This window comes from Emys orbicularis, chromosome 15 (assembly GCF_028017835.1).
Source record: "Emys orbicularis isolate rEmyOrb1 chromosome 15, rEmyOrb1.hap1, whole genome shotgun sequence".
NCBI classification, from domain to species: Eukaryota; Metazoa; Chordata; order Testudines; family Emydidae; genus Emys; species Emys orbicularis.
The window spans coordinates 3,257,535-3,283,677 of record NC_088697.1 but is presented as its reverse complement, the minus strand read 5'-3'; the positions used below and the strand labels follow the sequence as shown (position 1 = coordinate 3,283,677).

Below are 26,143 nucleotides of genomic sequence, written 5' to 3'. Positions count from 1 at the left end.
ATCCGTCCTCCCGTCCCTCTGGTCTCCTCGGCCCATCCATCCTCCCATCCGTCCTCCCGTCCCTCTGGTCTCCTCAGCCCATTCATCCTCCCATCCGTCCTCCCGTCCCTCTGGTCTCCTCAGCCCATTCATCCTCCCATCCGTCCTCCCGTCCCTCTGGTCTCCTCGGCCCATTCATCCTCCCATCCGTCCTCCCGTCCCTCTGGTCTCCTCGGCCCATTCATCCTCCCATCCGTCCTCCCGTCCCTCTGGTCTCCTCGGCCCATTCATCCTCCCATCCGTCCTCCCGTCCCTCTGGTCTCCTCGGCCCATTCATCCTCCCATCCGTCCTCCCGTCCCTCTGGTCTCCTCAGCCCATCCATCCTCCCGTCCCTCTGGTCTCCTCGGCCCATTCATCCTCCCATCCGTCCTCCCGTCCCTCTGGTCTCCTCGGCCCATTCATCCTCCCATCCTCCCGTCCCTCTGGTCTCCTCAGCCCATTCATCCTCCCATCCATCCTCCCGTCCCTCTGGTCTCCTCGGCCCATCCATCCTCCCATCCATCCTCCCGTCCCTCTGGTCTCCTCGGCCCATTCATCCTCCCATCCGTCCTCCCGTCCCTCTGGTCTCCTCGGCCCATCCATCCTCCCATCCGTCCTCCCGTCCCTCTGGTCTCCTCGGCCCATTCATCCTCCCATCCGTCCTCCCGTCCCTCTGGTCTCCTCGGCCCATCCATCCTCCCATCCGTCCTCCCGTCCCTCTGGTCTCCTCGGCCCATTCATCCTCCCATCCGTCCTCCCGTCCCTCTGGTCTCCTCGGCCCATTCATCCTCCCATCCGTCCTCCCGTCCCTCTGGTCTCCTCGGCCCATCCATCCTCCCATCCGTCCTCCCGTCCCTCTGGTCTCCTCAGCCCATTCATCCTCCCATCCGTCCTCCCGTCCCTCTGGTCTCCTCAGCCCATTCATCCTCCCATCCATCCTCCCGTCCCTCTGGTCTCCTCGGCCCATTCATCCTCCCATCCGTCCTCCCGTCCCTCTGGTCTCCTCGGCCCATTCATCCTCCCATCCGTCCTCCCGTCCCTCTGGTCTCCTCGGCCCATTCATCCTCCCATCCGTCCTCCCGTCCCTCTGGTCTCCTCGGCCCATTCATCCTCCCATCCGTCCTCCCGTCCCTCTGGTCTCCTCAGCCCATCCATCCTCCCGTCCCTCTGGTCTCCTCGGCCCATTCATCCTCCCATCCGTCCTCCCGTCCCTCTGGTCTCCTCGGCCCATTCATCCTCCCATCCGTCCTCCCGTCCCTCTGGTCTCCTCGGCCCATCCATCCTCCCATCCGTCCTCCCGTCCCTCTGGTCTCCTCGGCCCATTCATCCTCCCATCCGTCCTCCCGTCCCTCTGGTCTCCTCGGCCCATCCATCCTCCCATCCGTCCTCCCGTCCCTCTGGTCTCCTCGGCCCATTCATCCTCCCATCCGTCCTCCCGTCCCTCTGGTCTCCTCGGCCCATCCATCCTCCCATCCGTCCTCCCGTCCCTCTGGTCTCCTCGGCCCATTCATCCTCCCATCCGTCCTCCCGTCCCTCTGGTCTCCTCGGCCCATTCATCCTCCCATCCGTCCTCCCGTCCCTCTGGTCTCCTCGGCCCATTCATCCTCCCATCCGTCCTCCCGTCCCTCTGGTCTCCTCGGCCCATTCATCCTCCCATCCGTCCTCCCGTCCCTCTGGTCTCCTCGGCCCATCCATCCTCCCATCCGTCCTCCCGTCCCTCTGGTCTCCTCGGCCCATTCATCCTCCCATCCGTCCTCCCGTCCCTCTGGTCTCCTCGGCCCTTTCATCCTCCCATCCGTCCTCCCGTCCCTCTGGTCTCCTCGGCCCATTCATCCTCCCATCCGTCCTCCCGTCCCTCTGGTCTCCTCGGCCCATTCATCCTCCCATCCGTCCTCCCGTCCCTCTGGTCTCCTCGGCCCATCCATCCTCCCATCCGTCCTCCCGTCCCTCTGGTCTCCTCGGCCCATCCATCCTCCCATCCGTCCTCCCGTCCCTCTGGTCTCCTCGGCCCATCCATCCTCCCATCCGTCCTCCCGTCCCTCTGGTCTCCTCGGCCCATTCATCCTCCCATCCGTCCTCCCGTCCCTCTGGTCTCCTCGGCCCATTCATCCTCCCATCCGTCCTCCCGTCCCTCTGGTCTCCTCGGCCCATTCATCCTCCCATCCGTCCTCCCGTCCCTCTGGTCTCCTCGGCCCATCCATCCTCCCATCCGTCCTCCCGTCCCTCTGGTCTCCTCGGCCCATTCATCCTCCCATCCGTCCTCCCGTCCCTCTGGTCTCCTCGGCCCATTCATCCTCCCATCCGTCCTCCCGTCCCTCTGGTCTCCTCGGCCCATTCATCCTCCCATCCGTCCTCCCGTCCCTCTGGTCTCCTCGGCCAATCCATCCTCCCATCCGTCCTCCTGTCCCTCTGGTCTCCTCGGCCCATTCATCCTCCCATCCGTCCTCCCGTCCCTCTGGTCTCCTCGGCCCATCCATCCTCCCATCCGTCCTCCCGTCCCTCTGGTCTCCTCGGCCCATTCATCCTCCCATCCGTCCTCCCGTCCCTCTGGTCTCCTCGGCCCATCCATCCTCCCATCCGTCCTCCCGTCCCTCTGGTCTCCTCGGCCCATTCATCCTCCCATCCGTCCTCCCGTCCCTCTGGTCTCCTCGGCCCATTCATCCTCCCATCCGTCCTCCCGTCCCTCTGGTCTCCTCGGCCCATTCATCCTCCCATCCGTCCTCCCGTCCCTCTGGTCTCCTCGGCCCATTCATCCTCCCATCCGTCCTCCCGTCCCTCTGGTCTCCTCGGCCCATTCATCCTCCCATCCGTCCTCCCGTCCCTCTGGTCTCCTCGGCCCATTCATCCTCCCATCCGTCCTCCCGTCCCTCTGGTCTCCTCGGCCCATTCATCCTCCCATCCGTCCTCCCGTCCCTCTGGTCTCCTCGGCCCATTCATCCTCCCATCCTTCCTCCCGTCCCTCTGGTCTCCTCGGCCCATCCATCCTCCCGTCCCTCTGGTCTCCTCGGCCCATTCATCCTCCCATCCATCCTCCCGTCCCTCTGGTCTCCTCGGCCCATTCATCCTCCCATCCGTCCTCCCGTCCCTCTGGTCTCCTCGGCCCATTCATCCTCCCATCCGTCCTCCCGTCCCTCTGGTCTCCTCGGCCCATTCATCCTCCCATCCCTCCTCCCGTCCCTCTGGTCTCCTCGGCCCATCCATCCTCCCATCCATCCTCCCGTCCCTCTGGTCTCCTCGGCCCATCCATCCTCCCATCCGTCCTCCCGTCCCTCTGGTCTCCTCGGCCCATCCATCCTCCCATCTGTCCTCCCGTCCCTCTGGTCTCCTCAGCCCATTCATCCTCCCATCCATCCTCCCGTCCCTCTGGTCTCCTCGGCCCATTCATCCTCCCATCCGTCCTCCCGTCCCTCTGGTCTCCTCGGCCCATTCATCCTCCCATCCGTCCTCCCGTCCCTCTGGTCTCCTCGGCCCATTCATCCTCCCATCCATCCTCCCGTCCCTCTGGTCTCCTCGGCCCATCCATCCTCCCGTCCCTCTGGTCTCCTCGGCCCATTCATCCTCCCATCCATCCTCCCGTCCCTCTGGTCTCCTCGGCCCATCCATCCTCCCGTCCCTCTGGTCTCCTCGGCCCATTCATCCTCCCATCCATCCTCCCGTCCCTCTGGTCTCCTCTGCCCATTCATCCTCCCATCCGTCCTCCCGTCCCTCTGGTCTCCTCAGCCCATTCATCCTCCCATCTGTCCTCCCGTCTTTCTGATCTACTCGGCCCATCCATCCTGATGTCCATCTGTCCGGCCTTCCTGCCCAGTTGTAAAATAATTTTTTTTTAAAAGGGTGAAAAGTGGATTTTCTTCTTTTCCGGCCCCACTTTCAGAGGTTTTCTGACTTTCTTTTTCTTTCTTTTTTTTAACGTTTCAGTGGTGAAAAATGCAGAAGAAGGGAAAAAAGAAAAAAAGAGAATAAAGAGGAAAGGAAATTGGGGGAGCAACTCCCCACCTCCAAATCCAACATTTTTCACTTTCTGAACCCCCCACCAACCTTTTCAGTCCAATCACACTTCCTGTTTGGATCCAGTAACAGAAACGCTCTGTCAAAATTACCCTGCATGGGAGGATCCATGTCGGGGGGTTTCTGATGGGAAAATGTTTCACGCCCCAAATGTTGAGGTACCTGCTCACTAGGAAGGGCCCACTGGTCTGGATCAGGGGGGCAATTCCTCTGTTCTGGATTAGCCTGGCAGGGCCAAAGGGCTCCCTGGGCTGTTGTGAGCACCAGGCAGAGGCCGGGCACACTCATTACCTGGATGGCCAAGGGCACGACTTGCCCGCCAGGTGTCAGATGCAGCAGGCAGAGAGGCGCGGCCAGGTACTGTTGTTCCCCATTCAGCTGGATGGTGGGGATCCCTTCCAGGATCTTGTAATCCGTCAGGAAGATGTTCCCTTTCTGCAAGGCGGAGAGAGGGGTTCATCTCTCACATGAAGCAGGCTGCTGGGTTTTCTCTCGGGCACCCAAGGAACTCAGCCCCGCAGATGGCTTTCAGGAGGCCGGCAGGATCGTTTTACCTTGAGCTCATCCCGCAGGGTGGTGCCCTCCCCCAGGGAGCCAGCCACCATCCCCTCCGTCACGGGGAAGTTCTCCGGGAGCACCGTGCATTTCCGGATCACCACCGGGTTGACCCCGTTCAGGAACTGGTACCCGAAGAACGAATCTTCCTGCCAGTGCTCGGAGACGTACTCTGGGGACACAGATAACAACATGTGAGTCAATGGGGCCAGATCCCAGCCGGTGTCAATGGGAGTCTCTCCATTGGAGTCAATGGGGCCAGATCCCAGCTGGTGTCAATGGGCGTCTCTCCATGGGAGTCAATAGATGGGGGAGCATGAGACCCCTCTAGCTATGGGAGATGTGGAGGGATCCCCCACTAGTTGCTGGGGGGCACATCCTGATGCAAGGCAGAGCTGCCCTCCAGTCTCTCATGCGGATGGAACTGGGGAGGCTGCAGAGGGCTCACAAAGCCCGTTTGTCCTTCACCCTCCAGCCCCAGTGCTCAGGTCAGCCCAGTTGGAACAATGAGTCTCAGCCCTTAGACCTGCCCAGCGGGTGTGGTAGGGCCAGCAGGGACATCTCACCCCATGTCTGTGGGCACAGGGTCAGATTGTGTCGGGGGCCCGGGGCAGGACATGCCCATGCACCGTGGGATGGGGCGGGGTACGTACCTGAAGTGGGGTTCTTGTTACACCAGAATATCTTCTGGATGTCTTCCAGCTTCTCCCAGGAGCCCGTGCATAAGGAGAAACCCTTCAGCTTCAGCTCCAGCTCCCTGGGGACAAGAGAGACCCTTGGAGGAGAGACCGATGGACCCGGCCAGTCAAGAGAAAGGGGGCGCAGCCAAATACCCAACTGAAGGGAGGGCATTGCCAGGGCCCCATAACCACAGTGTGTGCCAGCCATGACCCCGATCCACCCCCTGTGGGCACTGGGGAGCAGGGAATAGCAGCAGACTAGAGGTATCTGACCATGCCCCCAGTCTGCTAGATAGATAGATAGATAGATAGATAGATAGATAGATAGATAGATAGATAGAAGGGGTGTATGGGGATAGATAGATAGATAGATAGATAGATAGATAGATAGATAGATAGATAGATAGATAGATAGAAGGGGTGGATGTGGATAGATAGATAAATAGATAGAGGGGGTGGAGGGGGATAGATAGATAGATAGATAGATAGATAGATAGATAGATAGATAGATGGGGCGTCTGGGGATAGATAGATAGATAGATAGATAGATAGATAGATAGATAGATAGATAGATAGATAGATAGATAGATAGATAGAAGGGGTGTATGGGGATAGATAGATAGATAGATAGATAGATAGATAGATAGATAGATAGATAGATAGATAGAAGGGGTGGATGTGGATAGATAGATAAATAGATAGATAGATAGATAGATAGATAGATAGATAGATGGGGCGTCTGGGGATAGATAGATAGATAGATAGATAGATAGATAGATAGATAGATAGATGGGGCGTCTGGGGATAGATAGATAGATAGATAGATAGATAGATAGATAGATAGATAGATAGATAGATAGATAGATAGATAGAGCGAGTGGTTTTCAGTTGGTTGGTCACTTGGGAGCCATGATTTCTACTCATACCACTGTACAGCTGGGTGACCTGAAGTGAGTCTCTTCCCTCCTCTCTGACATAGTTTCCCTTCTCAACCTCTGTTTAGACCAGGAGGACTTTGGGGCATGTGCTGTCTTTCACTGTGGGTCGCCAGGGCCCGGCATAACATAGCGACCGAGAGGAATGGCTGCGGATGTCAGGTACAGAGGCAGGTGTGAGTCCTGCTCTGTGGGCAGGATCTGAGCTAGAAGATGGCCTCTTTGGAGTGACTCTCAGATCAACCCATCCCAGCTAGGGTACCTGGGGAGGGGGTTGATCCCCTTTGAGCCCTCCCCAAATCCCAAGTTCCCCAGTGCCCCAGGCTGCTCCACTCAGGACCGGCCCCAGGGTAGCGTCCCTCCCACACTCACGTTTTAATGGCACGCAGCATGAAGATGGTGGTCTTGGTCAGGCTGTACTTGTTGTTGGAGTCCAGCTCGTCCACGCTCGCCACGTCCAGGCACCTTGGCCACTGGGGGTTGTATACCTTCCAGCTGCCGGGAGACGCATGTGGGCTCACCATCCCACGCCCGAGAGAGCGCAGGCACGGGCCCCATCAGAGACCTCCTCTGCCTCACCCAGGCATGGCTGGAGGCTTCCCAAGGGTGAAGAAATCCCTCTCCCGCTCAGCTTCCAAGCAAAAATAAGACCGTTTGCAGCTTTTGTAGTTACAGAGGAACCATCCAAAATGGGCAGCCAGTGTGACCGACTCAGCCGCGCTGCCCGAGTCTGCAGAGAGCCTGAGCCCATTGCTGTGAGAGGGGGAGATCTGCCACCAGTGTGGCCAATGCAGTGATGCTGCCTGGGTCTGCAGAGAGCCTGAGCCCATTGCTCCAAGAACTGCCTCTATTCCCTTCAAATGCCCTAAGAGGCTAGTTTAAATAGTGTTGCAAACCCCAGGGGTTCATAGATCATGCACCAGCCCCCTTCTCCCCCAAATCACGAGATTGACTTCCAAATCCTGAGATTTCAGTAAATAACCCTTTGGGGTCTTACTCTATGGCCTCAGGCCCTGTAGGTGGGGTCACATTTCTGAGTTGCTCTCCCCACACACAATGTCCGGAGAGTGACTTGGCGTTTTAAACGGAAGCTGAGTTTTTCCCCGGCATAACCCCATGACTCCAGGAGCTGGGGCTTGCAGAGAAGCCCTGAGCTGCCAATTCCACAGGGTTAACTCTTCCATTGTCTCCCCAGAGCAGGTGTGGGAGACTGATGGGGAGTGGGGGGTGGTAAGACCTACCCGGGGAGCGGGGCAGAGGTATGGTTTTAGCTGAGTCTCACCCAGCATAAGCTCTTGATCAGCCTTCTGCCAGTGGCTGGAGCCTGCCCACCCCTCCCAGGTGGAGACCAAAGGAAAAGACCCTGCCCTTCAAGAGGTCACTGATAGGAGGCGCTGCGGCAGCTGAGAAGAGAGCCGGGATGAGGCACAGCCTGGCTTATTCTGACATTTGGGAGGGGAGGGTGTAGGATTGAATCAGGGTCCCCACAAGCCTCTGGGATCTCTCCCAGGCTGTGGAGGGGAGTGGGGTTTAGTGGTTAAAGCTGGGGAGTTGAGAACTGGTGCTAATTATCGTCCTCCCCCGGACAGCGCTTATGGCTTTACCAGCCTGACCCCTCCATCCCCCATCCCTGCCTGGGTGCATCCCGCCCCCCTTCACCAGCCGCCCCCGCCCGGCTCACCGATAGGCCTCCTGCCGTGCCTTCAGCTCCTTTTGCCGGTGCTGCAGCAGCAGCGGGTGCTGGGCGTCCTCAGCCGCGGTTTTGGCTGGAGGGAGAAGGGGGAGTTTGAAAGCCGATGGCATGCCAGGGTGTTAGCCACGCAACGGGCCCACCCTGGCGCGCGCGCGCGCGTGTGTGTGTGTGTGTGGTCCCAAACAGAGTGAGAAACAGCATCTCCTGCTGCTTCCCCAGGGAATCAGGGAGGACGCGTGCTTTCTCTAACGGGGGTGTACCAGGCTGCCTCCCCAAAAAAGGTTCTCTTCTGTGACAAGTATCAGGGGGTAGCCGTGTTAGTCTGTATCTACAAAAACAACAAGGAGTCTGGTGGCACCTTAAAGACTAACAGATTTATTTGGGCATAAGCTTTCGTGGGTAAAAACCTCACTGAAGAAGTTGCTGTTGCTTGTTGCTGTTCTGTGACGTTATTGACATGAACTGGGACCATATAGATCATTGTTGCAACCAAGGTCCTGTAGTGGCACCAAATCTTGTATAAAGGGGATCAAATAAGGTGTCTAAGGCAAAGTTATGGTTTGCTGGTTAGGATTATGCTGTCTGGATGGGTGTATCAATTTTGTAGTTAAAGTTATGAATATTGGCTCTGTACTTGTATCTCAATGTGTTTGATTCTAAGAAGTCTCAGTGAAGCATTTGGTCAGTTTCTTGAGAAGGGACTGTTCTCAGTAAGTGCCCAATCAAGAAACACTTAACGGACAATGGACCTTGGGAAACTCCAATCCACATAAGAAGTTTTCCTGGGAGCATTCAAGATAGCATGTGGGCAATGGCTGCCGCCTGCAAACTGAGTCATGCATGAACATGTGACTTGCACATGTGACTCCAAACTCCATTTTGCTGTAATTTTCCACAGTAAGAACAAAGAGGTGTCCTTACACTTGGAAGAGACTACAAAAGGCTGATGTTGCCTCATCTCCATCTTGTCTTCAATCCTGCTTCATACCTCTGGAGCAAAAAGGTATAAACTGAAGCTCTGAACAAAGGACTGAATGACCCATCCCAGCTGTGGATAGACTCCAGAGACTTGATTTGAACCTGCAGCTTATTCCATCACTGCTACAAGCCTGAACCAAGAACTTTGCCATTACTGGATGTAATTGATTCCATTTAACCACTTCTAGCTCTCATCTATATCTTTTTCTTTTTATAAATAAACTTTTAAATTTTAGATTCTAAAGGATTGGCAACAGCGTGATTTGTGGGTAAGACCTAACTTGTATATTGACCTGGGTCTGGGGCTTGGTGCTTTGGGATCGGGAGAACCTTTTTCTTTTACTGGGGTCTTGGTTTTCATAACCATTCATCCCCATAACGAGTGGCACTGGTGGGGTTACTGGAAAACTGGAGTGTCTAAGGGAATTGCTTGTGTGACTTATGGTTAGCCAGTGGGGTGAGACCGAAGTCTTCTCAGTTTGGCTGGTTTGGTTTGCCTTGGTGTGCAAAGGAACCCCAGCCTTGGGCTGTGACTGCCCTGCTCTAAGCAATTTGTCCTGAATTGGCACTCTCAGTTGGGTCCCACCAAAGCCAGCATCGTTATATCTTCACTCATGTGAGGGTACTGAGAAGGGAGCAGGGGTGCAGGGGCAGTGTCAGATGCTGGCAGGGCAGATGTGGACAGCTGTGCATGGGGCAAACCTGCCCTGGGGCAGATGTGACCAGATGTGCAGGGTGCCAACCTTATGAAGGACAGATGTGCATGTGGCCAACCTGAAAATAGACAGATGTAGATGCAGCTAACCTCATGGAGGACGTGTGGCAAACCAGGCCCAGGACAGATGTGCCCATGGCAAACCTCATGAAATATAGATGTTGTCATAACTATAAAGGGAAAGGTAACAGCCCTCCTGTGTACAATACTATAAAATCCCTCCTGGCCAGAGACTCCAAAATCCTTTTACCTGTAAAGGGTTAAGAATCTCAGGTAACCTGGCTGACACCTGACCCAAAGGACCAATAAGGGGACAAGATACTTTCAAATCTTGATGAGCGGAAGGCTTTTGTTTGTGCTCTTTGTTTTGGTGGTTGTTCGCTCTTGGGACTAAGAGGGACGAGACATCAATCCAGGCTCTCCAAATCTTTCTGAACAAGTCTCTCATATTTCAAACTTGTAAGTACAGCCAGGCAAGGCGTGTTAGTTTTATCTTTGTTTTCTCAACTTGTAAATGTACCTTTTGCTAGAGTGTTTATCTCTGTTTGCTGTAACTTTGAACCTAAGGCTAGAGGGGGGTCCTCTGGGCTCTTTAAGTTTGATTACCCTGTAAAGTTATTTTCCATCCTGATTTTACAGAGATGATTTTTACCTTTTTCTTTAATTAAAAGCCTTCTTTTTAGAACCTGATTGATTTTTCCTTGTTCTAAGATCCAAGGGGATTGATCTGGACTAACCAGGAATTGGTGGGGGGAAAGGGAAGGGGGGGGGAATGATTAATTCCTCCTTGTTTTAAGATCCAAGGGGTTTTGGATCAGTATTCACCAGGGAATTGGTGGAAGAGTCTCTCAAGGCTACCCAGGGAAGGGACTTAGCACATTGGGAGTGGTGGCAGCAAAAGCAGATCTAAGCTGGTAGAGAAGCTTAGAGGTTTTCATGCAGGTCCCTACATCTGTACCCTAAAGTTCAGAGTGGGGAAGGAACCTTGACAGATGTTGTCATAACTATAAAGGGAAGGGTAACATCTCTCCTGTGTACAGTACTAAAATCCCTCCTGGCCAGAGACTCCAAAATCCTTTTACCTGTAAAGGGTTAAGAAGCTCGGGTAACCTGGCTGACACCTGACCCAAAGGACCAATAAGGGGACAAGATACTTTCAAATCTTGGGGGGCGGGGGAAAGGCTTTTGTGTGTGCTCTTTGTTTTAAGGGGTTGTTCGCTCTTGGGACTGAGAGGGACCAGACATCAATCCAGGTTCTCCCCATCTTTCTAAACAAGTCTCTCATATTTCAAACTTGTAAGTAAAAAAGCCAGGCAAGGCGTCTTAGTTTTACTTTGTTTTCTCAACTTGTAAATGTACCTTTTACTAGAGTGTTTATCTTTGTTTGCTGTACTTTGAACCTAAGACAGAGGGGGGTCCTCTGAGCTCTTTAAGTTTGATTACCCTGTAAAGTTATTTTCCATACGGATTTTACAGAGATGATTTTTACCTTTTTCTTTAATTAAAAGCCTTCTTTTTAAGAACCGGATTAATTTCTCCTTGTTTTAAGATCCAAGGGGGTTTGGATCTGTATCCACCAGGAGTTGGTGAAAGGAAGGAGTGGGGAAGGGTCAATTTCTCCTTGTTTTAAGATCCAAGGAGTTTGGATCTGTATTCACCAGGGAATTGGTGAGAGGTTTCTAAAAGCTTCCCAGGGTAGGGAATGGTGGCAGCGGACCAGAACTAAGCTGGTAGTTAAGCTTAGAAGTCCTCATGCAGGCCCCTACATTTGTACCCTAAAGTTCAAAGTGGGGATACAGCCTTGACATGGTGGCAGAGCGGTGGAGATCGTTTTAAACCCAAAAGCCAGTAAGAGATTTTTTTTTCCTTCTAGCTGCTTGGGAGCAGAGCTGAAGGTAGATGCATATCTTATCTCTCCTTGCCTGAAGGCAGAGGTGTTAAGTTTTTTTAACAAGGGGCTTTGTTAAGAGAAGGGTTCAATCAGTGAGCAAACTTTGACTGGTAAAGGCAATTTACAAGCTGAATTGTTTTTTTTTCTTTTTACATCCTCGTGAGTAGCTAGTTAGAAAGTCTCTGTTAACTCAGCAGCAGCCAGAGCTGAGTACATCCCAGTTTCAGTCAACTGCAGAGGGGTGTGACCCAGCACAAGAAAACAGAAAAATGACTACCAAAGAAGTAGCTAACAAAATAGAACTGGCCAGACTAGAAGCAGAAGAAAATGAGAAAAAACATCAGAGACTGCTTCAAATTAAAAAACTTGAGAAAGAAGCTGAAGAGGAGGCCCATAAAAGAGAAGAAAAAGCCAAAGAGAAGGCCCATGAAAGAGAAGAGAAAGCCAAAGAGGAGGCCCACAAGAGAGAGATGGAGCTGGAAAAAGCCAAAGAGGAGGCCAAAGAGGAGGCCCACAAGAGAGAGATGGAGCTGGAAAAAGCCAAAGAGGAGGCGAGAGAAAAAGAAAGGAAGCATGAACTGGAAGTAGCAAGTGCTAAGCAGGATGCATCAGACCATCCTAGCAACTCCTCTCCAGGTACCACTTCCCATCCCAGGAAATTCCCCACCTACAAGGCAGGCGATGATACTGAGGCCTTCTTAGAAAATTTTGAAAGGGCCTGCCTTGGATACAGCATCACTCCAACCCAGTACATGGTAGAGCTGAGGCCGCAGCTCAGTGGACCCTTAGCAGAAGTGGCGGCTGAAATGCCTAAGGAACACATGAACAGTTATGAACTTTTTAAAAACAAGGCCAGAATCAGAATGGGGCTAACACCTGAGCATGCCCGTCGGCGGTTCAGAGCCCTAAGGTGGAAACCCGATATGTCATTTACCCGACATGCCTACCACATTGGGAAAAATTGGGATGCCTGGATATCAGGAGCAAATGTTAAATCTACGGAAGAGTTGCCCTTCCTATTGCAAATGGAGCAGTTTTTAGAGGGTGTTCCTGAGGAAATAGAAAGGTACATCCTAGATGGGAAGCCCAAAACTGTAACCGAGGCGGGGGAGATTGGAGCCAAATGGGTGGAGGTGACAGAAAAGAAAAAAGCTAGTAGCAGTTGGAGCGAATATCAGAAGGGGCAAGCCGAAACAAAACCTTACCACCGGGGACAACCCAAGGCCCCACCCACATCCCAAGGGAAACCCCAGACGCCTTCTCACCCCACCACACCAGTCTCCATCAACCAACATCGCCCCGGTGATACCTTAGCAGGGCGATGTTTTAAATGTAATGAACTGGGACATATAAAGGCTCACTGCCCCAAGAACCCCAACCGATTACAGTTCATTACACCACAATCACACCAAAGATCCCCAGACCCAGATGCCTCTCTCATACCCTCGGAGCGAAGGGAAACCTTGAGAGTGGGCGGAAAGAAGGTTATCGCTTGGAGGGACACTGGGGCACAAGTGTCAACTATCCACCAATCCCTAGTGGACCCCAAACTCATCAACCCAGAGGCTACAGTGACAATTCAACCCTTCGTGTCACAGTCTGTAACCTTGCCTACAGCCAAGTTGCATGTCCAGTACAAGGGCTGGTCAGGAATGTGGACTTTTGCAGTCTATGACAATTATCCCATCCCCATGCTACTGGGGGAAGACTTGGCCAACCATGTGAAGCTAGCCAAGAGGGTGGGAATAGTCACCCGCAGCCAGGCTAAGCAAGCTTTCACCCCCATCCCTGTTCCTGAGCCGTCTGTGTTACCGGAGACCCAAACACAGGTGGTGGAACCGGATCCCCTGCCAACGACTGCAACAGCCGTAGTGGATCCAATCCCAGAGACCCAGCCAAAGCCAGGCCCAGAACCGGAACTGGCAACGCAACCAGCACCAGAACCATTGCCAGCACTGAGTCCAGCGCTTGCAAACCCGTCTACAACTCCAATGACAGAGGGCACCAGCGAGCCTGAACTGGCGGAAGCAGCAGATAACCCTACCCAAGAGGCTCAGCCAGAGCCTGAAATACCACATAGTGCACCAGCGGACAGCGGTTCACAGTCAATGGAAACAGCCCCAGCACCTGCATCGCTTCCAGAGGGACCAAGCCCCAGTCCACAGTCCAAGGAGGAACTGATGTCTCCAGCATCAAGGGAACAGTTCCAGGCCGAGCAGGAAGCAGATGACAGCCTTCAGAAAGCTTGGGCGGCGGCGCGGAGCACCCCACCGCCTCTCAGCTCTTCTAACCGATCCCGGTTTGTTGTAGAACAAGGACTTTTATACAAGGAGACTCTTTCTGGTGGGCACCAGGAAGACTGGCATCCTCAAAGACAGTTGGTAGTTCCCACTAAGTATCGGGTAAAGCTCTTGAGCTTAGCCCATGATCATCCCAGTGGCCATTCTGGGGTGAACAGAACCAAAGACTGGTTGGGGAAGTCCTTCCACTGGGAGGGAATGGGCAAGGACGTTGCTAATTATGTCCGGTCTTGTGAGGTGTGCCAACGAGTGGGAAAGCCCCAAGACCAGGTTAAAGCCCCTCTCCAGCCACTACCCATAATTGAGGTCCCATTTCAGTGAGTAGCTGTGGATATTCTGGGTCCTTTCCCAAAGAAGACACCCAGAGGAAAGCAGTACATACTGACTTTCATGGATTTTGCTACCCGATGGCCGGAAGCTGTACCCTTAAGCAACACCAGGGCTAAAAGTGTGTGCCAGGCATTAGCAGACATTTTTGCCAGGGTAGGTTGGCCCTCCGACATCCTTACAGATTCGGGAACTAATTTCCTGGCAGGGAACATGAAAAACCTGTGGGAAGCTCATGGGGTGAATCACTTGGTTGCCACCCCTCATCACCATCAAACCAATGGTCTGGTGGAGAGGTTTAATGGAACTTTGGGGGCCATGATACGTAAATTCGTAAATGAACACTCCAATGATTGGGACCTAGTGTTGCAGCAGTTGCTTTTTGCCTACAGGGCTGTACCACATCCCAGTTTAGGGTTTTCACCATTTGAACTTGTATATGGCCACGAGGTTAAGGGGCCATTACAGTTGGTGAAGCAGCAATGGGAGGGGTTTACGCCATCTCCAGGAACTAACATTCTAGACTTTGTAAGCAACCTACAAAGCACCCTCCGACACTCTTTAGCCCTTGCTAAAGAAAACCTAAAGGATGCTCAGGAAGAGCAAAAGGCCTGGTATGATAAACATTCCAGAGAACGGTCCTTCAAAGTAGGAGACCAAGTCATGGTCTTAAAGGCGCTCCAGGCCCATAAAATGGAAGCGTCGTGGGAAGGACCATTCACGGTCCAGGAGCGCCTAGGAGCTGTTAACTATCTCATAGCCTCCCCCACCTCCAACATAAAGCCTAAGGTATACCATGTTAATTCTCTTAAGCCCTTTTATTCCAAAAAATTAAACGTTTGCCAGTTTACAGCCCAGGAAACAAATGACGCGAAGTGGCCTGAAGGTGTCTACTACGAAGAAAAAAGAAATGGTGGCGTGGAAGAGGCTTGGACGTCTGCAGCAATAGCAGATCAAGGAGCTATGCACAAGCTTTGCACTCTCCCGGGAAAGTTTCCCGGAGTCAACTGGTTAAAAATTGTTCTTGGACTGGAACATATTGTTAGTTTTTATATAATCAGTAGTATGTCTAAAGGTACATGTGTCTTATTAACTCTGTTTTCTCCTAGAGCTCCAGGAAAAAATCACAGCCAGTGTGGAACCGAACGTCCAACACTATCTGTGATTTGGGGGGCGTGTCATAACTATAAAGGGAAGGGTAACAGCTCTCCTGTGTACAGTACTAAAATCCCTCCTGGCCAGAGACTCCAAAATCCTTTTACCTGTAAAGGGTTAAGAAGCTCGGGTAACCTGGCTGACACCTGACCCAAAGGACCAATAAGGGGACAAGATACTTTCAAATCTTGGGGGGGGGGGAAAGGCTTTTGTGTGTGCTCTTTGTTTTAAGGGGTTGTTTGCTCTTGGGACTGAGAGGGACCAGACATCAATCCAGGTTCTCCCCATCTTTCTAAACAAGTCTCTCATATTTCAAACTTGTAAGTAAAAAAGCCAGGCAAGGCGTCTTAGTTTTACTTTGTTTTCTCAACTTGTAAATGTACCTTTTACTAGAGTGTTTATCTTTGTTTGCTGTACTTTGAACCTAAGACAGAGGGGGGTCCTCTGAGCTCTTTAAGTTTGATTACCCTGTAAAGTTATTTTCCATACGGATTTTACAGAGATGATTTTTACCTTTTTCTTTAATTAAAAGCCTTCTTTTTAAGAACCTGATTAATTTCTCCTTGTTTTAAGATCCAAGGGGGTTTGGATCTGTATCCACCAGGAGTTGGTGAAAGGAAGGAGGGGGGAAGGGTCAATTTCTCCTTGTTTTAAGATCCAAGGAGTTTGGATCTGTATTCACCAGGGAATTGGTGAGAGGTTTCTAAAAGCTTCCCAGGGTAGGGAATGGTGGCAGCGGACCAGAACTAAGCTGGTAGTTAAGCTTAGAAGTCCTCATGCAGGCCCCTACATTTGTACCCTAAAGTTCAAAGTGGGGATACAGCCTTGACAGATGTGTACAGATGTGGACGGGGCAGGCTAGCCTCACGGTACATGTGGACAGATATTGCATGTGGCGAACCTCTTGAGGGACAGATGTGCAGGTGACAGACCTTATGAAGGCCAGATGCGGACAGATGTGCACAGTGCAAACCTGAGGACAGACATGCATGAATGATGGACGGGGTGTAAGAATCAGGGTCCAGGTGCTCCTCCCCGGGGAGAACAGAAGGTTTGAACACCGCCCTCCCCCCCCCCCCCAATAAGAAGGTCAATCAACTGTTTGTATACAGTGTTATTTTACCATAAAAATATCCTGGATAAGGTCTTTCATGCACACATGTGATGTTCTGAACTGACTGGCCCTTGTGAGCTACGCATCCAGGCTGTGGTTATGAATGTGTGTATGCGTCTACAGCGAGAAGTGTCAATTGTAACCATGATGCAACTTTAGCATCACCTCATGTGAGGGCGGGGAAGCAAAACAGGTTGGGGTAGGGGGGGGGGCCACCTCCCAAGCCAGGTGTTACTTGGAACAAAACCAGTTCCAAGTAACCAGTTCCATTAGCCAGCCCAGGAGAAGACAATCAAGAGCCATTCCATAGGAACATAAGAATGGCCAGACTGGGTCAGACCAATGGCCTATCTAGCCCAATATCCTGTCTTCTGATAGTGGTCGGTGGCAGGTGATTCAGACAGAGAGACCAGAACAGGACAATTTATCAAGTGATCCATCCCCTGCCGTCCAGTCCCCGCTTCTGACAGTCAGAGGTTTAGGAACACCCAGAGCATGGGGCTGTCCCCTGACCATCTTGGCTAATAGCCATTGATGGACCTATCCTCCATGAACTTATCTAGTTCTTTTCTGAGCCCTGTTATAGTCTTGGCCTTCACAACATCCTCTGGCAAGGAGTTCCCCAGGTTGACTGTGCATTGTGTGAAGAAATACTTCCTTAGGTTGGTTTTAGACCTGCTGCTTTTTTGACTGCCGCTGCACATTGAGCGGATGTTTTCAGAGAACTATCCACAATGACTCCAAGATCTCTTTCTTGACTGGTAACAGCTAATTTAGCCCCCATCATTTTGAATTATAGTTGGGATTATGTTTTCCAACATGCATTAACTTTGCATTTATCAACATTGAAATTCATCTGCCATTTCCTCACCCACTCGCCTGGTTTTGTGAGATCCCTTTGTAACTCTTCGCAGTCTGCTTTGGACTTAACTATCTTGAGTAATTTAGTGGTGGCTGCAAACTTTGCCACATCCCTGCTCCTCCACTTTTCCAAATCATTTATGAATATGTTGCACAGCACAGGTCCCAGGACAGACCCTCAGTGGACCCCGCTATTTACCTCTCCCCACTGTGAAAACTGATCACTCATTTCTGCTCTGTTGTCTATCTTTTAACCAGTTACTGATCCAGGAGAGGAGCCATAGGTGCTGACTCCCTGAGTGCTCCGGGGCTCAAGCACCTATGGCAAAAAAATAGGGGTGGTCAGCACCCATGAGCCATAGTGGTTCCTGCCCCCCCCCCCCCCGGAGTTTTGTACCTGAGGTCTGGTCACAGCGCATGTCCTAGCCCCAGACGGAGCTTGAGTGTGGAATGTGATCCACTCTGTGCTGCTCCCAGTTCTGCCTTTGGGGCAGGGAGTTTGTTTATAAACAGAGGCAGCGTGATTAAGATCACAAAAGGCTTCTCATTAAATTAAATTAAGGATCATTAGATGATCCTGAAAGCATTCTCAGGCACCCTAGTTAAAAGACAGGAAACAAAGGGCAGGAATAAATGGTCCCGTTTTCAGAATGGAGAGAGGTAAATAGTGCCGTCAGAGGTCTGTACTGGGACCAGTCCTATTCAATATATTCCTAAATGATCTGCAAAAAGGGGTAAACAGGGAGGTGGCAAAATTTGCACACAATACAAAATTACTCAAAATAGTTAAGCCCAAAGCTGACTGGGAAGCGTTACAAAGCGATCTCACAAAACTGGGTGACTGGGCAACACAATGCCAGATGAAATTCAATGTTAAGAGCAAAGTACTGCACGTGGCAAAATAGAATCCCAACTATGCATACAAAATGATGGGGTCTAACTTACCTGCAACCCATCCTCAGGAAAGAGAGCTTGGAGTCACTTGCAGTAACCTGGAAGCACCATGCTCCAGAGTACTGCACAGGTATAAGAATTGTGCTCACTGGGCCTGTATCATCCTGAACTCATTCTCCAGCTTCAGGTGACTTAAAAATTATCTCCCATCATCAGTGGGACAGACACAACTGAATAATGGAGCTGTCCTTAACGTGCATGAAGACCATACCAGGGAACTAGATGTAAATAAAATTGCTGACAGTTTCATCAGAAAGCTACAGTGAGACGTAATGTCTTTAAACTGGGACGTTGGTGAAGACAGCTTGTAGGGACTGCAATGATTTCAATATACTGTAATTCAGGAGAACGTAAATACGTAGTTCATAAGACTGTAACCACTATTAAAATAGTAAAGATACTAAGGATAGACACATTCAATAACTAGAACAAGAAAGATGTGTATAAAGAGGTTGAAAACAACCTCTCCCCAAAACTAGCAGAGTCCCGCCCCCTCAAATACACACACCTCTTCAAAAGCACCCACTGGCAAAAACAAGAGGCAGTGCCTGTTGTGACGTTATTGACATGAACTGTGACTGTATAGATCACTGTTGCAACCACTGTTATATATTTGCAGCAAATTTTGTCATGTGAGGTGTCTACGAAAGGTTATGGTTTGCTGGTTAGGATTACAGTATCTGGATGTGTGTATCATTTTTGTAGTTGAAGTTATGAATATTGGCTATGTGCTTGTATCTTAATGTGTTTGATTCTACATAGCATTAGGGAAGCATTTGGTCAGCTTCTTGAGAAAGGAATTTGCAGATTAAGTGCCCAATCAAGAAACACTTAACTGACAATGGACCTTGGGAGACTCCAATCCACATATGAGAAGTCTTCCTGGGACATTCAAGGTAGCATGTGAGCAATGGCTGCCGCCTGCAAACTGAGTCATCCATGGACATGTGACTTGCCCAGGTGGCTACAAACTCCATCTTGTTGCTGTGATTTTGCACAGGAGAACAAAGGGGTTTTCACCCACAAGAAAAAGAATATAAAAGGCCCAGGAAACCCCTCCATTTTGTCTTCACTGCTGCTTCTTACCTCTGGAGGGACTTTGCTACAAACTGAAGCTCTGAACAAAGGATTGAATGACCCATCCAAGCTGTGGATGGACTCCAGAGGCTTGATTTGCACCTGCAGCTTATTCCATCACTGCTACAAGCCTGAACCAAGAACTTTGCCATTACTGGATGTAATTGATTCCTTTAACCAGTTTCAGCTCTCATATCTATTTCTTTCTTTTTATGAATAAACCTTTAGATTTTAGATTCTAAAGGATTGGCAACAGCGTGATTTGTGGGTAAGACCTGACTTGTATATTGACCTGGGTCTGGGGCTTGGTCCTTTGGGATCAGGAGAACATTTTTTCTCTTACTGGGGTATTGGTTTTCATAACCATTTGTCCCCATAACGAGTGGCACTGGTGGGGATACTGGGAAACAGGAGTGTCTAAGGGAATTGCTTGTGTGACTTATGGTCAGCCAGTGGGGTGAGACCGAAGTCTCTTCGCTGTTTGGCTGGTTTGGTTTATCTTAGTAAAGGAACCCCAGCCTTGGGCTGTAACTTCCCTGCTCTAAGCAATTTGTCCTGAATTGATACTCTCAGTTGTGTCCACCAAAGGCAGCATCGTCACAGTGGCGTAGTCGTGCTAGGATCCACAGAACCAGGTCATTTAAGCTTTGGATCAGAACCCCACGCTATCCAAATTGGAATTTTGGCATTGAGAGTTTGGTTGGTTAAAGATCAGTGACCATGAGCCAGAAAGCATCAGCAGAAGCAACGAAACTGCAAGCCCTGAGGGACAGCCTGCAATTTGAACATCATCAAAAACTGGCAGACATTCGAATGAGAGAGAAGCTAAAGAAAGAATGGCTGAACTGGAAAGAGAAGCTGCTGAAAGACTGAAGGAGGCTGATGAGAGAGAGGAAAGGGCTCCTAGAAGGCAAATGGAATGACTGGCTGCTGAGGAGAGGCTTGCCAGACTTAGGCTCCAAGTCAAAAAAGCAATGGAAGAACAGCAGAAACTGTATCCTCTTGAAAGTCCAGTTTATAACAATGTTGGTCTGTTGTATTACTCTGAGCAGTTTTCTGTGTTTAATCCATTATGCTATGACCATGGGGGAGGAGGACTCTAACCTGGTGGGAAATAGCTGTTTGTCTGTGCAAAAAAGCAGTGTGTCTGTGAATGAAGTGTCTGAATGTCTGTCTAATGTCTCAGAAGTGAATCTGGAATTAGATCAAGCACAGAAAGATCTCATTTGGTCAGAAAAATGTTTCTCAGGAGCAGATTAAAGTGGCTGGTCAGGTTAAAGCCCAAACTGAGGAAGGAAAGGGTAGATTGTTGATGGGTGATGGATTGGTGGCTAGTATAGCTTGTAAAGGTAAACCTGGAAAAGGATAACTGTGATTTGCTGGAAGTAGCTCAGTGTAGTGAGAAGAGCAGCAGTTTCTCTGTCGGGAGTGGCAATGTGCCTGGTAAGGAAGCTGCCCCACTCTCCCTGTATTTGTCTGTAACCAGCCTTGTGTGTGGGGACAAGAGAGAGGAGGGCAGGGAAAGTTTGGATGAGCCTAGGCAGCCTTGTGAGCTGATGGCTTTGTCTAGTCAGCAGTTTGGGTAGACAAGGAGAGTGGAAGATGAATGTCCCTATCCCTTACCTGTTACCTGTGTGGAAAATTGTGACAGTGAAGGAAATGTGCCTGTGTCTGTCAGGGGTATTGACTTGCCTATGGAGGAAGCTACCTCGGTCTCCAAGCAGTTGTCTGTGAACAGCCCTGTGTGCTGGGACAAGGGAAATGAGATCCCAAGCTGCGTGTCTGGTGAAGGAGAAGGTGTCTCCAATCCTTTGTCTGTGGAGCAGACGGAAGGTGCCTTTCAGCCTGAGATTGTGGAGGATAGTGCAGTTGTCTCAGAGTTGGTTGTGGATACAGCTAAAGCCCAGGAAGGGAATGGTCCCAAGTCTGTATCTGCTGGGGAGAATGGCACTGGAACTAGGCTGCATCCAGTTAGTGTCTTAGCAAAATCCCAGAGACCAGACAATTCTGGTGCTTGTCTTTCGCCTGTTGCTCATGTGTGGCTGGAAAAGGGTGTAACAACTCTGTCTGATCAGGGCGATATCCTAGCCAGAGCGCAAGGAGAGCAGAAAGGCGATTTGATTGTGTTACCTACTGACAGCTTGGAAACTTGTAGCGAGAAGGAAAAGATTCCTGAGCTTGTGTGTGGCAAAGGGAAGAAAAATGCTTCTGACCTTTTGACTATGAAATCTGGCAGAGGATTGTGCAGGAATCTGCCCATGAGCCAAAGGTGATCCTGGATGTAAGTGAAACCCAGAAAGAGTCTGTCGCTGCTCAGGAAAGTGTTCCTTTCGAGCAAGCCCTAGGTGAAGAGGGTAAGGGCAGAATTTCTGTGAGGGGTGAATTGGTGCTTAGAGAAGCTCCCAGGGAAAGGAACCCTCATGGTAATCTGTGCAAGCAGTTTGCTGCAACTGAAAGTGTGGAAGTGATTTGATCAAGGAAGTTTCAGTTCCTAACAGCCAGAAATTTTCTGTGGTGAATGGATCCACTGACTTTCCTTTTGAATGATCCAGTAGGGATCGCTTTGAGAAGGTCTCAGATGAACCTAAGAGCTGTTAAGAAAGTTGAACAGCCCTATAACCAAGTGGCTGTGCTCAACCAGTTTGCTGGGAAAACAAGGTTGTTGAGAGAGGAATGTCTCTATGCTAATTCTGGGAGTGAACAGTCTGTGTCTCGGGTTCAGAGGGAAGACGGGGTAGCTGAGTCTGCGGAGCAGAACAGCTGGGCAGTTAATCTCTGGAGAATGCAGGGGAGGGCAGGTATATGCTCAGCTCTAGATACTTTGGATATGACTCATCGTCTCTCAGTGGAATTAACATCTGATTCCAGGTGGAAGCAGAGGTTGGTAAGGGAAGGCCCACAGAACTTTGAGTCTAACTTGCTGGTGAAAATGGACGGTATCGCTTTAAGACAGAGTCCAGCCTTGGAAGTGGTAGCAGTTAAGGATCTGAATACTGGTGAGCAGGCTCCTGTTTCTATTGATGCAAATTACCTGGCTGGCTGGGAGAAGAAAGACTTGCTGGTCGCTAAGAGAAGGAGGAGTCCTTGTGGCACCTTAGAGACATTGATTTGGGCTTTGTTAGTCTCAGGTGCCACAAGGACTCATGGCTACCACTTTGAACTTGCTAATAGCTGTTAGCACAGAGCACCCACCCAGTCAGCCAATGGATGCTGTTAAGCAAGAGAAATCAGGGTTTGATCCTTCAGGGAGCTCCCGGCGTAACCAGGGGAGCTGAACGCTCCAAGGTCAGTCCCAGGGGGCTTCCCCTAGCAGAGCGCGCCCTGAGGGGTGTCACACTGACCAGGGTCCTGCCTGGGTTTGATTCAGAGCGGCTCCAGAGCACCGAGCCCGTGACCTCCCTGACAGAGGCTGCAAACTTCGCCCCCTCTCTGTTCCTCCCCCCCCCCCTTTCCAAATCGTTTATGAATAGGTTGCACCGCACTGGTCCCAGGACAGACCCTCATGGGCGTGACGGAGCAGGGAGTGGGCAGTATTGACCTGGGGATGTTGCAGGGGAGTTTTGTAGGTACTGTCCCCATTGGGGATGGGATACCAGGGTGTGACTTCACTTGAGGGAAGATACCTGAGCATGTTACCTCAGCCTAGGAAGGGGATGGGGCCAGGTGACACCTTCTGCCTGGGAAACTGGACAAAGGCTGGAGGAGGAGCTGGGGGTCTGGCTGGAGGAGATGGCTGGAGGGGGTTTCAGTTTGGAGCTGGCTGGGGAAACGGAGGGAGCCCCAGGGCTGTGGTCTAAGCTCCCTGCTCCCCAAGATGGACTTGACTGAGAGGGTCCTGTTGTCTGTGTTGGACTGTGTTCCTGTCGTCTAATAAACCTTCTGTGTTACCAGCTGGCTGAGAGTCACAGTGAATCGCAGGAAGTGGAAGGGTGCAGGGCCCTGACTCCCCCTCACTCCGTGACAGGGGGACCCCACTGTGAAAACTGCCCATTCATTCCTACTCCGTTGTCTAGCTGTTAACCACTTACTGATCCATGGGAGGATCCATGACCGCTCATAGAAGACATGGCGACATCCTGCCAATCAAGTCAACAGGGAAATTTGTCCCCCTCGGAATCACCATGTTCGTGGGGGCCCCAGGACTCGCCGCTGCCCAGCTGTTGGGTGGGCGGGAGGCGCTCGGGTTAGTGGGCACGGAGAGGAGGGAGCAGTGGGCAGGCAGGGCCTGTGATCCCTTGTGTGAAGTGGGGGAATTGGCTTTGGGAACCTACCTGCCCCTTCTCGCAGCTCCACAGTGCGGTACCCCTCGATCCATTGGTAGCAGGGGAAGCGGTAGGTGTCCCCCTCGGGTGACGTCACCTGGACACAGTTGCAGAGCCAGCTGTCCGAGGGGAAGAAGGAATAGGGCTCCTTGTGCAGTCGGATCAGCACGATCGGCCCCAGGCATTGTGCACTGGGCACCTGGTATTCGTCCACCTGGGGAGAGAGGGCATGGGGAGGGGCGGGGGGAGCAGGGTTAGACCCCTGCAGAGTTGGGAGATGCCAGGGTCCCCCTAATTCCTGCACGCTGCTCATTGCACTTCTGCTTCGGCTTCTGGGGCAAAAGGGGAACCGCCCTGGTTCATGGGGGCTCTGCCTGAAGTGACCTCCAGGGGCACCACTCACACTGAGCCCAGAGATTGGGGGTCAGCGCAGAAATATTGCCAGATCTAACCCAGCCAATGGCCTGCAAAAGGTCCAGAGCCCCACGCCTCTGCTCCCAGCGGGGAGGGGTGAGTGGCCCCTCCAGAGAACAAGAGATCTAGGGAAGCACTATTGTGGGTAGTGCAGTAGCATGGCGAGATCCAATCAGGAGTCAGGCCCCCGTTGTGTCAGGCGCTGAATGGACCCTGACTGAGATCGGGGCCCCCGTTGTGCCAGGTGCTGCATAAACCTCGACTGAGATCAGGGCCCCCTTTGCGTCCGGTGCTGCACGGACACATACCAAAAACCCACAAAAAGCCACAATCTAAACAGGCAAATTATTATCCTCCCTTTCCAATGGGGAAACTGAGGAACAGAGCGGGGACCTGACCTGGTTGAGGAGCCGGAAAAAAACCAGGTGTCCTGAGTCCCAGTCCAGGGCCTTTGCCACCAGACACATCATCACACTCAACACATAAGGACAACCCTCATTCATTAGTTTATAAGAGTTTTGGATGGGTTAGAAATCATCATGCTTCAGAGCTCTGAACAACAGGGGTCAGGAGGCAAATGGGGGGGCAGTTTAGCCCTTCATTGAGGGGTCTCTTGCAATTTCTCATGAAGCAGCCGGATCTCGGCCACTGTTGGATAGTGGCCCGGTTGGATCCGCTGCTCTGGCCGGCCCCTGCGATGGCAGGGGATTGATTAGGTTGGTGTGTCCAGATGATGCCAGCAGATGAACCATGCTGCAGAGGATGGAAACACCCTCAAGGAACCTGACCGGGGGGGAATTTTCTTCCTGACCCCCAATCTGGTGATTGGTTGGACCCCAATATGTGAGCAAGACACACCAGCCAGGCAGCTAGGAAGAGGATTCTCTGGCCAGCTCAGAGTGCCAGCCGCCCTGCCGGATGTCCAAGCATTGATGTTTCAGAGGAAGGTGGGGGAGGAAAAAAAAAGCAGAATGCACCAGACCAGTTGTTGAGCAGGGAAGGGGGGGGGGGTCGTTCCTGACCCCTACAGAAAACCATCTGAAGCCCTGAAGCATGAGATTGCCTGAATGCAGAGCTGCAGGCGTTCTGCTGGGAAATTTCCCCCTTGGGAGATCCTCAGGGGACAGCTGCTGTGGGGGAGGGAGGACTCATACTCACAGCTCCGGGAGCAAAGTCCTTGCCTTCATGATCCAGCCGGTGCTTGGGGCTCTCCCCGTGAGCTCCCACCAGGGTGATAGAGATAGCGCTGCAGGTGCTGGCTGCCAGGCCCTGCCCGGTGGTCACCCAGACAGTGTAGGTGGCCATGGGGCAATGTCAGGAGGTGGTTTGCTCACGCTCCGTCCAGCGTTGGGGCATTAAGAGCAGCTCCCAGTGGATGAAGGAGATCGTTCTTCGGCAGCTCCGCACTGCAGACCACGTCTGGCTTGCTGACTCGCTCCCGGATGATTGCATCCAGATGGGGCCAGGTGCCAGCTGGCCCCAGTGCTGCCCCTCCCAGCACCCACACACCTGTGAAGAGACTCACCTGAGCCAAGATCTCGCGAATATCTTCATCACAGACATGCACATTCACACCCCATGCTCTGGTGAAGGCCTTGGACATCTTGTGTCTGCTTTGTGCAACCGGGTGGGCGTCGGGGGTGGGCGTCTTTTCCACCAAAGCCTCACTGGGCAGCCCCTTGCAAAATCCCGTCGGCTCAGGCAGGGCTGGATGAACCTTTTGTGGGCCCGGCACCACACATATTTGTGGGCTCCCCTGGGGAATGAAGGGGCCAGGGGCAAGAGCACAGCGGGCAGGGTGGATTTGATTGAAATCCTGATTTAAATCACTAGTCAGGAAGACTCCATTTAATCATGGTTTTCGACATAAAAGTGCATTCTTGTTGGTTGTTATAACCTGAATACATATTCTTCACACCTCAGAGATAGATGTCAGTTTCGTTTGTAGAAGGTCCACACGATACATTTTTAAACAGTGATTTATTCTGAAAACTTTCCAGCCGAGTTTTACAGCTATATCAGAAAATGAATGATTGCTTGGTTATTTCATTTACCAAACATAATTGAAGCAGATATTTCTGAAGTCATTGGGAGGTGAACTATCTCCAATTCAACAGGTTAATCATTAATATTTGGAGGATTTTCTCGCCAGGCTGTATTAGGAGGAGAACATCACCGGACAGACATTTAAATTGTTTTATTTAA

At 51.6% G+C, this 26,143-nt stretch overlaps 1 protein-coding gene across 1 annotated transcript in view; it reads right to left on the bottom strand.

Moving 5' to 3' along the window:
• Positions 1-25,243, bottom strand: part of LOC135889175 (hydroperoxide isomerase ALOXE3-like) — a 46,090-nt gene extending 20,847 nt beyond the window's left edge. Inside the window, exons 1-7 of the mRNA XM_065416988.1 lie at positions 25,097-25,243; positions 23,534-23,738; positions 7,879-7,963; positions 6,570-6,692; positions 5,236-5,339; positions 4,582-4,754; positions 4,319-4,462 (exon numbers count right to left, since the gene is read on the bottom strand). Of these exons, the coding sequence (XP_065273060.1) occupies positions 4,319-4,462; positions 4,582-4,754; positions 5,236-5,339; positions 6,570-6,692; positions 7,879-7,963; positions 23,534-23,738; positions 25,097-25,243 (981 nt within the window). The remainder of the gene's footprint in view (positions 1-4,318; positions 4,463-4,581; positions 4,755-5,235; positions 5,340-6,569; positions 6,693-7,878; positions 7,964-23,533; positions 23,739-25,096) is intronic.
• Positions 25,244-26,143: the final 900 nt, after the last annotated feature.